The following is a 15,221-nucleotide window of genomic DNA, read 5'->3' as shown; positions in this document are numbered from 1 at the left end:
CTTCCTGACGCTGCTCTTAGCATTGTTCAGTGCATCCTGCAGGATGGCATGCTCTCCTCACTCATGTGGTTAAGACAGCGCAGGCCAGGTCGCCAGAGTAAGTTGAGATTCGAACCTTTGGGAGTGAGAAGTATTTTCTAGGGATAGATTTGAGGCTATGCAAATACTCCGACACTCCTCAAGTTTTCAGGACTAGTGTGTAGTGTGTCTCCCACGAGTCCGCATCTCAGTGGCTGACATTGACATCTAATCCTATCAGTCATTAGCTGCTGTGGAACTGCATGGATGCTCCTGCTCATCTCCTATTCAGCTGCTCAACTGCTCATTCCTGCATGCATTCCAGGAGAGAGGGGGAGACCACCACATAGCCATTAAGTAACTTCCTTCCACTGTCTTTAGCGTTGATGCTGAAGTTCAAGTAGAAGCTCCTTATCCTATCAGGCTGGGCTCTTGTGGGGTTTTCTCTTTTGCCTTCTTTAAATATGACTCTATCATTGTAAAAATACATTTGTACGTTTTTTTCTTTGTCCTGACACGATGGTCCAAGTTCACACTGTTCTTTATTGCTTTATCCTAACTCTGAAATCAGCCCTTTCTGTAAGGGACTGGCAAGGGGTCAGGGACAAACGCACTCACTGACGAGCCTGAGGAGGAGGCTCTATCCCAGAGCCACATGGTAGAAGGAGGGAACAGACTCCCATAGCCTGCCCTCTGACTTCCACACAGAGCCATGGAACATGTTCCCAAACGCAAAAAATATAATCAATGGAATAACTTATTTTTATTTAAAAAAAAAAAGCTCGAAAGCATGCTAAGTGAAAGAATTCCAAAACAAGGTCACATACTATGAGTCTGTTTATATAAAACATCAAGAAAAAACAGATCCAGACCCGTAGAAACAAGAAGTAAGTTAGTAGTGGTGAGGGGCAGTAAGGGGAGGCTGAGGCTTTAAGTATGGAATTACTATCTAAGAGTAATGAAAATATTTGCACACCTTCATGAGCACACCAAATCCTACATTTTAAAACATAAACTGGTTGACATTAAAGTACATCTCAATAGTAACGGAGGACCTCAGGCACTTGGTGTGCTTACTGACAAGGGCATTATCATTTCTAGGGTGGCTCAAGGGACAGCACTGGGAAATCATGTTGCTATGCACATCAGAGATTCACACATGACATACAAACTCAGGCATATGCGTGTACTAATTTAATATCTGTCTGCATCTAAATCCCACCAAGACAGTGCCACCTATGCCCAGCCAAGTGCAGGGCTCACTCTTCCCTCTTTCAGGTGTGTAATTCAGCCTTAACAAGAACCAAATCTAAAGTCAGAATTTAAACCAGGCACCAAGTCTCTCGTAAGCACTACACTTTGGGAAAGTACACTGTACTGAGTAGAGCAGAGCCCACGGATACTCACAGTGATGCTGTCCAAGAGCTTGGCCATGTGTTTAATAATTTCACCATGCTGTGCAGGCTGCATTTGCAACAATTTCTTTATAACAACCACACTTTCAGCAACAACTATTTCTGAAAGACAAAGAAAGAGATTACCATATTAAATACATACAATCAATTCCATTGCAATCTGTCTGGTAAAATTCAAGTTTCGATGAGCAAAACTCCTCGATGCTTAAACACATGAAAACCTACATCACAAGCATATTCTTCATTCTTCAGTGTTTGTAGTGAATGTGTCTTATGCAAATTCACTTTAACCTCTGCCCTCTGCAGCTCTCTCTTAGCTTCTAGATACCTCTCACCTCTGCAACAAAAGTTACATTATGTTCTATGGTGGATAGGACTTTTGCCCTTTAGCCAGAGCTTTTATATAATCAAACACCTGCCATCTAAACATTTTCCCCTATTCTATACTAAGTAGGGGAGAAAAGAAGATGACAACCACACCAAACCCTGCTAAAGTGATGCATCCAGAAACATCAACAGCAACAACTAGGAGGAGCAGGAATGGAATCACCAGAGAAGCATCATTGATCTCAGTGCCACCATGAACCTACTGCCTCCACATGTGCTGTAAACCCATCTACCTACTCACCCAACTTAGCACCCTCAGAGACGGCTCTGCATGCAGACGCATGGCCCAGGCTGCATTGTGGCTGGCTCTCATAGCCAACAGGGGTCAGAGGCTATCTTATCCTTTGTTCTAATCCTGCTCATACCTTGTTCATAGCTTTCAGAAATTCTCTTTAATTACCCCTTTCAAGTGTGCCACCTGTTTCTCAAAGGGACTTTATTCAATACAATTACTCTGTAAGTGAGTAAGAAGCCAATTCAAAAGCTGGGGTTTGGATATCGAGTTTTCATAAGGAGTTGTTGCAGCAGTCTCGTCTCCTGGAGTCGTATCTCCAGCAAGGACACGGCATCATAGTAACCGAGCATCGAACCTTATGGAGTAATTGTTACACGAGCTATTATTTTTGTGTGCATATGTGTTGATGTAGAACTGTGACTGTCTGTAGATATGCTATACATGCATTTGTGCACACTTGAAGAGGGCAGAAGCCAAGGCGGCGTGTATTTCTTGGTCACTTTCCACAATTTTGAGATAGGGTCTCATAGTGAACTCGTTGACCCAGCACTGTCTAGCCAGCAAGCCTCGGGGATCCTTCCAACATCACCTCCCACACTGGAGTACAGACATATGCCATCTTGCCCTGCCTTTATGGGAGATGGGCTCTGAAGTCATATTCTCCTGCTTGTATACTTACCAACTGAGGAATCTCCCCAGGCAGTCTACTTTATTATTAATGCCCCCCAAAAGAGTACATCCTGTCTTTATGTAAACTTTGACCTTAAAATAATTAAGACAATCCCCTACCATGTACTTCAAAGGTTTAATACTACACAAAATATCACAATTTGTACTGATAAATACATTATCCCTTAAGAATATAAATAAAATTTATTATACCTATTTATGAGTAAATATATTCATGCATATATATTAGGGAATTAATATTTAATATGAAGGCTTTAGCTTACAAAAAAAAATATTTTCACTTTTATCTTAAGACTTTAAAGATGAATGAGGAAGCAGAGTAGAACTGTATGATTTTGTCCAGGAGTCCGTCCCCTTTGAGCTCTTATAATATTCTGTAACTATCAGCAATTGTTACTTATGTTCTAGCCTTTTCAAGTTTCCCTCCTGTCCTCAACAAAACATAATCACACTATACCTCCTACTGTCTACTGTTCCTCTCATCTCACAGATCAGCATCAGTAGAGGGAGGCTGGCTAATGACTCAAGCGAGCATTAATGTCCAAGCATGCAGTCTGGTTCTACATAGACACAAATTACCAGCAATAGAGAAAGAGGAGTAGATAAGGAAAATTAAAACATATTTATTTTATCTTACTGGTGCTTCCATCAGACTGAGTGCCATAAAGGCACAGACGTTCATAAGCTAAATGAATATCTTATTAATCTACTAAACATTTATTAAATATCTCTACAGATTCAAATTCTCACTAAATGCTTACTGACTTATAAAAAACTAAACAAAATTGAAAACTAATCCTCTATCTAATTCCTTTACTGTATAGTAGGGGCCAATAAGGTTATTCAGACAAACAAATTCCGTTAATACGTTACCTAAAATAAACTACCACAGGCAATTAAATTATCCTAAGTCAATTGAAATGTGAATTACTCAAACTGAAGAACCTTAAGAAATCTGTTTTTCAAATTAATCTTTCACACTGATAATGGGCTATTTTATGGCAAGCCTCAAGTCTGCTTTGAAAGATTCTTTGAAATCAAAGAAAATAAACTTTTAAAAAATAAGCAGTATGTGGCAGAAATAATTATTTTAAAATTAATATAAATATTTCTCCTCAGAAAAAAAGGACCAAAAAATAGGTGGGCAGACATTTGTGCTATGCTTTGCATTTAAAAAGACTGTCAGTGTTCTCACTAATCTCTGATAGCTTTTTTTATACAAAGAGATCTTAAATCAACCATTACACTACCAAATCCTATGCAACCTATAGAAAGTCATTATCAAAGGTACATGAAAATGAAGTCATATTTGAAACTATGACTCAGAAACAGAGACAAAAGATGTTACTGCTCTAAGTGAATCAGACATCATGCTATCCTTTCTTATTTACCCACACAAGCAAATATTTTAGAAATTTATCTCCTTGTTAATTTGGTGGGATTTATTTGAGTTTTAATATCCACATAGGTAAATATTCTAGCAATCAAAGATCTGTAGGTGAAACTGTGATTTCATGCATGCTCACATGTACACACAGATCAGTGATTGTTTAGGAATTAATTTTATTTTACTGTTTGCTTGGTTTCAGTTTATCACGGGCTTCCTATTGGCAGAACTTACCACAGCACAGTAATTTCTAGAAATACCTACATATGAGGATCTATGGTGTTCTACAGATGAAGGAATCATTGTAGTAAAAAGTTAATTCTTCAAGTAAAATATAAAATATAATCAATTTTTGTTAAGTTTGACTTCACATGGGCAGTGGTGGCACATACCTTTAATCCCAGCACTTGGGAGGCAGAGGCAGGTAGATTTCTGAGTTCAAGCCAGCCTGGTCTACACAGTGAGTTCCAGGACAGCCAGGGCTACACAGAGAAACCCTGTCTTGAAAATCTTAAAAAAAAAAAAAGTTTTGACTTCATGGGTGCTTTCTCATGTATATCTGTACTACACATAATGTAGTTTATATTAAAAAAATCATAATTAATTTTGACAATTTTATAAAGCTTTTGCATTTTCACAGAAAACATGCATTTTAATCCACTGTATAACTATAATACAATCTGCTAAATGTGAGAAGTTAACTTGTTTTTCTTTAAATGGTTCATCTTATTTGCAAACCATGACCACAGAGACAGCTGGCACTTCAGTACAGAACAGGGTAACATTTACACTATAAATTTTGCTACCCAGTTTCTGAAAACACTTAAATAATTAGGGTATACATTGTACCTGTGGCACAATGATGGCTAAGTCTAGATCGTCTTCAGTGTGAAGGCACTGGGTAAATTTCTGGAAGGCTAAAAGGTCCAGCCACTGCTCCAACTTGTAATGTCATTTGCCTGCTTCTAGCACCCTCTGCAGGCAAACCAACATTATACATGACTTCTATGCATAACAGTAAGAAACACTCACAGAGAACCTTCGCAGAAAGGATATAACACAATGGTTAGTGAATGAGTAAGATAAATTGTCTTAATTATATAATTTATTTTTTGAAATAAATTTTCCTGCAAATCAAAAATAAAGTTGCTACTTACTGTGAGAATACTGATATATAGAACAACTCCAAAAGATAATATAAAAGATTATAGCTACAGGACTTACTGGGAATATCCAATTATAAATTATATAAAAATAAAATGAACTTATGAACTTACCATCCCTGTTGGACAGCAGGCAGACCAGGCCATTAAGGCATGTGTCGGTGACCTCACTAATGCTGGTCGCACATCTGCCTATGGTCTGAATAGTGGCTGCTGCGAACTGTTTGTCCTGGCTTCTCACGTAGGTCTAAAAACAGTTTGATTAGTTTCAATATTGGTGCTATCAAGTGAATCAAAGCCCATTTTTGAGAGCTTTGTCAAGACAAATAATTTCAAAATACAATCTTCTCTTAAGCCCAATGGGGGCCCAAATAATTGCTTAACGTCTTTCACCTCTTTTAACTTAAAGTCCCTTTAGCAAAGGGACATTTTCAAGCCAGGGTCATTCACTGCAGCGAGTAGCTCAAGGCTCCAAAACAGACAGTGTTGAGCATCACCCAAAAACACCAATTAGCTCAAGAGCCAGGGTGAACAATGCTGAGAACATGCTTTGGGAAGATTTCAGTTCATTTACCCAGCAGTGGCTGTGAGCCCACAGAGAGAAGGGGCCACCATTCCAGACACTAAACCTAAAGTTCAGAGAAAAGAAAAGAAGGAACAATAGGCTAGTGATGAACAACCTGGCACGGGGAGGGTTTAGGAGTGTCTGTGAGGCTGTGAGGGTCCAACAGCCACGTGAGTTCTATCTCACTCAGGCTACAAGCACAAACAGGTTCCTTAAATACACAGTGTGCATACATATTAATATAAACTTAAAATAAATTGATTTACAAAGAAGTCAAAAGGTCTTTCCTGACAACCTTACATATTTTGTGACTTTTGTTACAACTTTCCTAATTTAAAACCAAAGCTTTTATAGTTTTTAAAAATTCTAAGTATGGCCGGGCAGTGGCACACGCCTTTAATCCCAGCACTTGGGGGGCAGAGGCAGGTGGATTTCTGAGTTCGAGGCCAGCCTGGCCTTCAGAGTGAGTTCCAGGACAGCCAGGGCTACACAAAGAAATCCTGTCTCAAAGAAAACAACAACAAAAAAATTCTAAGTATGCAATACAAAATTAACTCTATGGCTATCTATGAAAAATATGCATTAAAACAGTTATCTAAATAAGAAATCAAAGAAAAACCAAAAGATATGTAAACAATATAGGAATTTAATGCAAAGTCTCAAGGAGATGGCAAAATGTTGAAGAAACAGCAGCGCTTTCTAGTTCTATGAAAAGAAAAACCAAAGTGGACTAAAAATTGCTCCTAAATAGGTTAATTTAATTGCTATAAATAAAAAAGAATGCATCTGAATTATTCAGGAAACCTATTTTATTCACAAAGTTATTATAAACAAATTATAAATAAGTACAAAGAAAATACATAAACAGAAAAAAAATCACCTAAATTAGACAGTGCTAAAAATTAAAGCACGAAGGACGGCTTCAAACGTTCTGCTGAGAAGTTCTTATACAGTACACTTCCAGTAAATAAGCAGATGAACAAAACCTGCAGAGGCTCACAGACCAAGCCAGAGAACACAAAGGCCTGCCCCTGCTGTCCTCGGGTACTAGACACAAGATTACACGAGATAAGGGAGAGGTGACGCAGGAACGAGCGACAGGGTGAATCAGATTATATGAGTGACATAAAGTTAGTGGAAACCACAACAGCAATCTCTGGCATAAGAGCACAGCTGAGAAGCCCAATGTTCTGGCATGCCCACAAAGAGATGGCTTCACAATATTCTAATTTTATCATGACTATTTCTAGAAAAAATATAAACAGGATAGAAATTTAGGAACCCAGGTGAGAACAAAGCAATTGTGGGCATGCAGTAATATTCTAATAGTCCCAAACAATGTAAGAATGTGTGCGTGCGTGGGTGTGTGTGTGCGTGTGGGTGTGCACATGCATGATTAAAAACAGTGGTTCTCAATGTATTTACGTTATGATTCATACAGCAGCAGGATTCATGAAGTATCAACAAAAATAATTTTATGATCGGGGTCACCACAACATGAGGAACTGTATTAAAGGGTTGCAGCATTAAAAGGGTTGAGAACCACTGATTAAAAGAAAACATGACATCCATATACAGGTAAGAAGAAATCCCGTGTGGGCTGATAGAAGAACCACAGCAGCAGCACTCATTACATTTATGAATGTTGAAAACTAACAGGAACTCCGGGGTTGCTGTACAGGGCGTGGCTTCTGCTGCGGTGCTTTCCCACAATGGCTTCACAGTTGAGCCTCCCATCATAAAGTCCAGAAAGCCACTGAAATAATCTAATCCAAGTCGGTTCTCTCCTCCCACAAAACGGGTCCCGGAGACTGAACGCCAGATGGCAGGCTCGATGGCAAGCACCTTCCCCAGCAGAAGGGGAAGTCACCACTTCCCACACAACTGTTAAGTGATCCAACAGTATAGCTTAAGTTAAAGGGGCAGAAGCTAAAACAGAGACAGTCACCCAAACAGGGCGAGCAGGTAGCAAATGATGCTTTCACAGACACAGAAAGGACAGCTGACTGGGCAATGTGGAGAGAAACAGAATTGTGAACAAAACAATAGGCCAGTCTTTCCAGTGCTTTGGAAACAGAAAAAGAAATACAAGGCAGTTCTGTTTATTTTAAGTCTCTATTTGTAGTTAATGTTTATTCTCAAGAACAGAAAAACTTCCTAGCTGCTGATCTTTTCCTAAATCTCTTTTATTTGTGCAACTGTGTATTTCTAGATTGAGTAGGAGGCATATTTAACTTAAGATTGCACATATTTTAGAAATTATAATTACCATTGTATACAAACCTGAAATTCTCGAAGAAGAGTTGATATGTTGGCTTCATTTGCCAAATTTGTCAAAATTTCAAGCTACAGTAGAAAAAAAAGAGAAAGTAAACATTTTAAAACACAAAAAGGTGAATTTAATAGAGGCTAAATATCTAATTAAAAGTTGAGTCTTTTTAAAAAAGAAAAAAAATCACTGTCATATGGCGCTCTATACCCTTGAAGTGATCTTAGTTTGTTTCCTTAAATCTACAGAGGCTAGATAATTACATAGTTCTTAAAAAAAATAATTAGGAAATAAATCTCACATCTTCACTAATTGTCTTAATTTTACAATTTATATCTAATTAACCTAAACAATTTGTTAGCTCAACTTATATTTTTTATTAATAAAGTTAGAAAACAATTTGTCCTTCATGGAGTACTTCTGTTTTCCAGATACCAATTAATTTTCTTGATTGGCTACCTTATTTCCTACCTACCCAGATGCTTAGCTAATTTTAATCTCTATTCCTGAATTTATAAATGTAAGAAATGTGAAATTAAGTCTACACCAACTGAGGTTGTTAGAAATTGTTTTACCCACAGAAAAGATTTAATTATTCTGATACCAACAGAAAACTAACTCAAGATGCCTATCAGCATTCATATCAAGTACTGCATTAACAGTAAATGCTATAAAACTCTACTTAAAGGGCAGAGATCATGGAAAAAATATTTTATATAGTCTGCGTACAGTTCACTTATTTTGCTGTATCTGTTGGGAACCTATTCTCTAAGAATATGACTTGACTATTCATTTTATTTATTTATTATTCATCAATAATACTATTGAGACACAATTTTTGAGTGCGGGGGAGAGATAAGGTCTCATGTATCCCCAGCAGGCTTCTCATTTACTATGTAACTAATGACCTGATCTTACTGACACTCCCTTAGAAGCCAGACATTACAGACCTCCAGTACCACATGGGGTAGTTATTTTAAAATATTTCTCAAATTTCAAGCCTTTTTTCATTTTTGGCAGTATCGGGAACTACCCTAGGTCTTTGAACATGCTAGCCAAGTACCCAGCCACTGAAAAACATTATACAAATCCTTGTTCACACAACTTTTAAAAAATAATCTCACATATCAATATATTACACAGAACTGTTTTTCACTAAAATACATAGGATAGAACTGACAAACTGATGCAAAACTATCCCCAAATACTGCTGCCCACAGGCCTGGGAGATCCCAAATACTGCTGCCCAGAGGCCAATCAGGAAATTAGCATCATAGTTCTGCTTCCACACAAATGTTTTATATGTTTATGTTTCACTCATCAGTATGTAAGTGTAAAGATTCAACTCGATATCAAATACAGACAACAATTAGTGACTCCCTTGATTGAAAATTACCTGGTCCTTTAGCTAACATTAATAACCTGAAATGTTTCATTATTATAAAGTACAAGTTTGTTTGTTATGTTAAAAATATCATCGTGTTTCAGCGACTTTCTTAAGAATAAACATAGTTTCCATGTGAATGACACTGTCTCAATATTTAAAGAGTGCCTTGTCTTTCTCCATTTGTTAGTAACGTCTCTTACATAGATAGCACACAGTGTAGAGAACTGTTCCACTGCCTGGGTAAATGCCACACTGCCTCAGCATCCCGTTCTGGAGTCCTCCCTGCACTTACACAAGAGGGCTTTCATAATCAGTGGTGGCAAACTGTTTAGTCTATTCCCATCCCTTCAAAACACCCACACACCCTGCCAACCACAAAAACACTTACAAAAAGTTATTTTAAATCCTTCCATATATCATTTTTCACAAATCTCATAGAATCAACCCTACTTTTTTTATTATAGGACTTAATTCAAATCTCCACTGTCCATTTAAAGCACAAAGCCTAAATGTATATGCCTGTCTCTTTCAGCATGTTAAATTATCTGAGATATAGGTAACTTAACACATCTGAAAGTTGTACTATAACCAACACATCATAATACAGGATACAAAGTATAAAGAACAAATTCCAAGAAGAGACTCCAACTCATGGAGCTAGGGAAATAGCTCAGTTGGTAAAGTGTAAAAACAAGGATGTAACTTGATCCCTAAGTCACATAAAGACCATAGTTTACAGATGCTAGAAGCTACTCCAATAGCTGTTCAAGTACAAAGGTACTATGGAACCTGTATGAAGCATACGGACCTTCAGTGTCTTGATCATAGTTGGATCAGTGGATCTGACATAGAAACTCTTCAGGTAAGGTTCAAACATACCCTAGGTGAACAAAAATAAATGTGTAAGTACATTTACCACATCAGAGTGCTCGTTTGCTTCCTTGAGTTAAATGCTCCCAATATACATACCTTTCTCTGAATTGACATAGTTGCAATATTTTGTAATACAATATACTGCACCTCCCTAGAAGTTAAAAGAAATTTCAGTACATATATCCAATGAAACAATACAGTTAAAAAGAAATGTGTATGAAAACTCAGTGTAAAGAAAATTCTTAAAGACAGTACTCAAAGTTTTTAGTAAACATGAGGTATCTGTATCTTCTTTCCAATGCATTTTTACTCTAAAATACTAAAGGAATACTGTGTGTGTGGTATACCATGAGATAAAGTTACAACTAACTTTATAATATTGTATCTCAAAATACAAGATCAATACTGATGAACTGCGCACATGAAGGGAAAAGGGTATTCTTCAGATCAGTGTGGGAAATGTAATCACAGTGCGAACTAAATTCTTATCAGAAGGCTAAGAGTGCCATTCAGTCGTATATCAGAATGAAGGCCTGGTTAAAATCAGCCATGTTATCCCTGAGTCCTAATATCTAAGAAAGGATGAATCTGATACTAGGTTCACATTAATCTGTATGGCCCTCATATCGAAGAATCATTCCAGATCTTTCTAGTACCACCTGAACTCCCCACTGAGGAGAAATACTGCTAACAAAGAATGGTCAGAGACAAACTAAAGGAGTGTGGCACTAATGAAACTGCTTCTGATTTGTTCCTCAAACAGCAGCAGACGACCAAAGGCTCAGATTGTGGACCAAGGAGTTAGGGACAAAGATAAGCACGAGCCTTCCCACCCCAGCTGGTGCAAGTAAGCACTCAGTGAGAAAAAACAAGTTAGCCAAGCAGCTAGAACTATAAGATGTCTAGGGTACACTGACCAGCAGAACAATGATAAAGATCTAACGCTAAAGTTGAAACAACTCATTGTGGCAACTCTAAGTTTTTTCAAATTGCTGATCTAAACTACTGAATTATAAGGAGGACATTTTTAAAAGGTGGCCACATCTACCTATCCAAACATGAAACAGGGTTTTTTAAAGGAAGTAGTTATTCCTAGTAGCTACTCTTGGGGATTAATAAGACGGGTTAGCAGTTAGGAGGGCTTACTGTGCATACATGAAGACCCAAGTTCAAATCCCCAGCACCTGTGTAAAAAGCTGAGTGAGCCTTAAACTCCAATGCTCCCCGGGGCTGGCTACCAGCAGTACCAAGTACAGTAAGAGACCTTTGTCTCAAGGGAGTCTAGCATAACATCACAGCAGAATGCCAGTTATCCTCCTCTGGCCTCCATATTCCCAGAGACAAACACGTGTACATAAACCACCCACACCCACACGCACGCACCACCACAGAAAATCAAATATGTGTGTGTGTGTGTGTGTGTGTGTGTGTGTGTGTGTGTGTGTATCTTTTTAAAACAGAAGAAACTAGTGGTTGAACATTCCAATTCTGAATGAAGCAGGGCTCTGCACAGATGACATCACGGAGTCTCTGCACTACTCCATGGTCAGCTCTAACACACTGAGCACATCAAGTTAAGGACACATCAGTCAGGTTTTCAGTGATTCCAGAATAACTAAAACTTCAAAACAGCAAGACTGTCATGCTCTCTGTTGCAACATACTTTAATCTCTGGGCTTGAAGCTAAAAACTTCTTTTATTTTTTTTTCATTGTGATCATTTTATAATAACCCATTAAGTATGAGATCTTACTTATGAAATAGTCAACTATATAACCCTGTCTGGGAGATGGATTACGTTGTGTCAACCCCACCTCTGAGAACACAGGAGAAGCACAGGCGAACCATGACCTACCTATTGCTGCGAAGTAAGCGCACCAGCGATTTAGAAATGACACCAGCCTCCGACTTGGGTGAGATGTGCCAATACAGCTGAGCGACAGCCATAACCACCTGGAAGAAGGGTCACAAGAGGCACGGTGAACATCTAAGCAGCATGCTAAGGCATGCTCTTTCTCTCTCACACTGTAGTCTTTGTAGTGGGGCAAAGTCGTTTTCTCCAAAGTACTTCCTATCTTGAGAAAGTGCTTGCATTTGAGAGCAGAATGCTACCTAGTGTCATTGCCATTAAGGATGTTAGCAGATGATCGCAGAAGGAGAATGGTGTGAGTGTCCTAGGAAGGAAAGATGGAAGGAAGGAAGAGAGAGAGAGAAGAGAGAGAGAGGGAGAGAAAAGGAAAGAGAGAGGGGGAAGGAGGGAAGGAGGATGGAAGGAGAGAAGGAAGGAAGGAGAGAGGGAAGAAGGGAGAGAGGGAGCAGAAAGTGAGTGATTCATCTGTAAACCAAGAAATGCAAGGACCATGCACAAGCACCTTTAGATAGAGAAAGAGACATCTTCTTGCATCCACACAGAGAGGGTGGAGAGGGACTCAGCCTATTTACACCTGACTTCAGTCTTCCCGTTTCCTGGAATGTAACGAACGCCTATCCTTCGTACCCATCTAGACTGTGGCAATTTGTAGTGACAGGAAACTAACACATCTTGAGAAAAGAAAATGCCATTACACCAACAGCCCACGGTGACAGCAGCCCCAGGCCAGCAACTGTGCGCAGTCAATCTGGGTGCTGTCCATCTGGGTGCTGCTGCTCAGACACACAGAAGTTCTAAAGGGCAAGCATGACCTCTAAGCTACACAGACACTGTGAGGAGCGACAAGCTGTCTGAAATAAAGGGAACTGATTTACAATGAAGCAAGAACAAGGCCTTTGCAGGGCTCTGACTTTTTAAGATGCACAGCTTTAAAACCAGTCTTAAAATAGGCCAGAGCCAGGGCAAGGGTAACAGAACTTTTTCTCAAAATAAAGCAATTCTGTGCTTTTTTCAAAACATGCTTCAACATTTAGGTTCACAGACTCCTCAGTACCAAGTATCCAATTCAGTATGTCTCAGCAAAGACACAGCATCAAAAACAACAAAAACAGCCCAGAAGACAAATACAAAGTAACTTCTATACAGTCCACCAAGTTCAAATAGCTAAGTAAGAGTTTCAGGCATGCCTAGATAGCATACCACACCTCAAGGTGGTTGAGATAAGGATATTCTTCATAAGCTAAAAATCACCGCTTTAAAAAAAAAAACAAAAAACAGTTTAGGGGTCCTAAATGTACTATTCTTTATAATACATAAAAAAAATAATAATTAAGTTGGCTTTATGGCCTTCAAACAGAACCTGGGAATTCTAGAACAGTACTTCATTTCCTCATCTGTTCCATATACAAAACATCTAAACCCATATGCAAGAATAGAAGCTGTATTTTCTATGTGTATCACTTGGTATGTCATCTTTTGAATATATTAGTCACACTACTCCCAAATCCAAAAGAATAAAATGACATTCCTTTTGCCCCATTAAAAAAAACCACCAACAACATAATTTATGATTTCTTCAACACCACATCTGAAACCTGAAAGCTAATATGCAAAAAGCCACTAGGGAAACTCTGACAACTCCAAAACCCAGACTCAACACGCAGGCTTTGGTCCAATAGCCCATGATCAAAATGAATGCATCCTATACCACACATTCTTCTGAACCATGCATGTCACTGTTGTCCCAGACTGCTAGTGGCTGCAGGCACAGAGCTGTCTACTCCTGCTTCTGACTCCAAAACAGTCACAACAGTGGCCCATCAGCTTTCTGAAACAAATTCCCACAATCACCTTTAAAATATAAGAACAAGTTTTAGCTTGCTTTTTTGTTTGTTTTGTTTGTTTGTTTGTTTTGAGACAGGATCTGAGTCTCAATGGGCCTGAAACTCTTTAGTACAGCACAGATCCACCTGCCTCCACTTCCTAAGTGCTGGAATTAAAGGTATGAGGCAGTACACCTGGCAAGAATAAGGGGACTGTTTGTTTTAATCTTTCATAATCCTTCAAGAAGTCAGGTCTCACTTAAATGTATACAAAGCAAGGTAAGCAATGTGCTCAAAACCATGGCAGCCTATTTTATGCACTAGCAAGTAAACACAGACCCCAAATATGCAAAGAAATAACAAAGTACCCTAAGATTCAACCCTGCCATTGTTAGCAAGCATCTGAATCACAAAACCAACTTCCTAGATGAAATGAAGCTGACAATGAGTAAACAGGCGACAGCAAGCAACAGCTACGAAGCAGACTAGGGCATACTAAACCATCAGTGGATACTTAATGCTATCAACCAATTCATGTTTTACTATGACTGGGCTTTTGAATGATGATTTGGAAATGGCATTACCAGTAAGATTTTATAAACCTGCGAACTGCTAAGATATATAAACTTCTAATGGTCAAATTCTTAAAAACGTACAGAAAAGAGGTAAGCCAGTGTAATTCCTCATATTTGAAGTTTTCCTAAGTAAAGAGAACAAGTCACTATTTTCTTAATTGAAACAGATCTGGGGAAATGTTTAATTTCAATCTTCAAGCTCTTAACTATAACTGCCAGCAGTAAATACAGGGTACAAAAGAGTAAGTTCAATGACAGTCCGAGGCAGTGGTCAGGGGCTGGGCTGGAGCCATGGCTCAGTGGCTACGTGCACGTACTATTCTTTCAGAGGACAGCCATCTACAACTCCAGTTTCTGGGCATGCAACACCCTCCTCTAACCTCTGTGGGTGTGCAGACATGCATCATAAACACACACAAAACATTCATGTACATAAAATTAGCCAGGCAGTGGTGGCGCATGCCTTTAATCCCAGCACTTGGGAGGCAGAGGCAGGCGGGTTTTTGAGTTCGAGGTCAGCCTGGTCTACAGAGTGAGTCCCAGGACAGCCAGAGCTATACAGAGA

At 38.8% G+C, this 15,221-nt stretch overlaps 1 protein-coding gene across 1 annotated transcript in view; it reads right to left on the bottom strand.

Moving 5' to 3' along the window:
- Ap3b1 (adaptor related protein complex 3 subunit beta 1) overlaps positions 1 to 15,221 on the bottom strand; it is a 210,467-nt gene that overhangs the window by 108,458 nt on the left and 86,788 nt on the right. The window contains exons 9-14 of the mRNA XM_031360065.1: positions 12,244 to 12,341; positions 10,486 to 10,540; positions 10,325 to 10,396; positions 8,144 to 8,206; positions 5,410 to 5,542; positions 1,426 to 1,535 (exon numbers count right to left, since the gene is read on the bottom strand). Coding sequence (XP_031215925.1) covers positions 1,426 to 1,535; positions 5,410 to 5,542; positions 8,144 to 8,206; positions 10,325 to 10,396; positions 10,486 to 10,540; positions 12,244 to 12,341 — 531 coding nt within the window. The remainder of the gene's footprint in view (positions 1 to 1,425; positions 1,536 to 5,409; positions 5,543 to 8,143; positions 8,207 to 10,324; positions 10,397 to 10,485; positions 10,541 to 12,243; positions 12,342 to 15,221) is intronic.

The sequence above is a fragment of the Mastomys coucha genome, unplaced genomic scaffold (assembly GCF_008632895.1).
Source record: "Mastomys coucha isolate ucsf_1 unplaced genomic scaffold, UCSF_Mcou_1 pScaffold8, whole genome shotgun sequence".
Classification (NCBI taxonomy): Eukaryota; Metazoa; Chordata; class Mammalia; order Rodentia; family Muridae; genus Mastomys; species Mastomys coucha.
The sequence above is the reverse complement of the archived record's forward strand: the minus strand, read 5'-3'. Positions and strand labels throughout refer to the sequence as shown.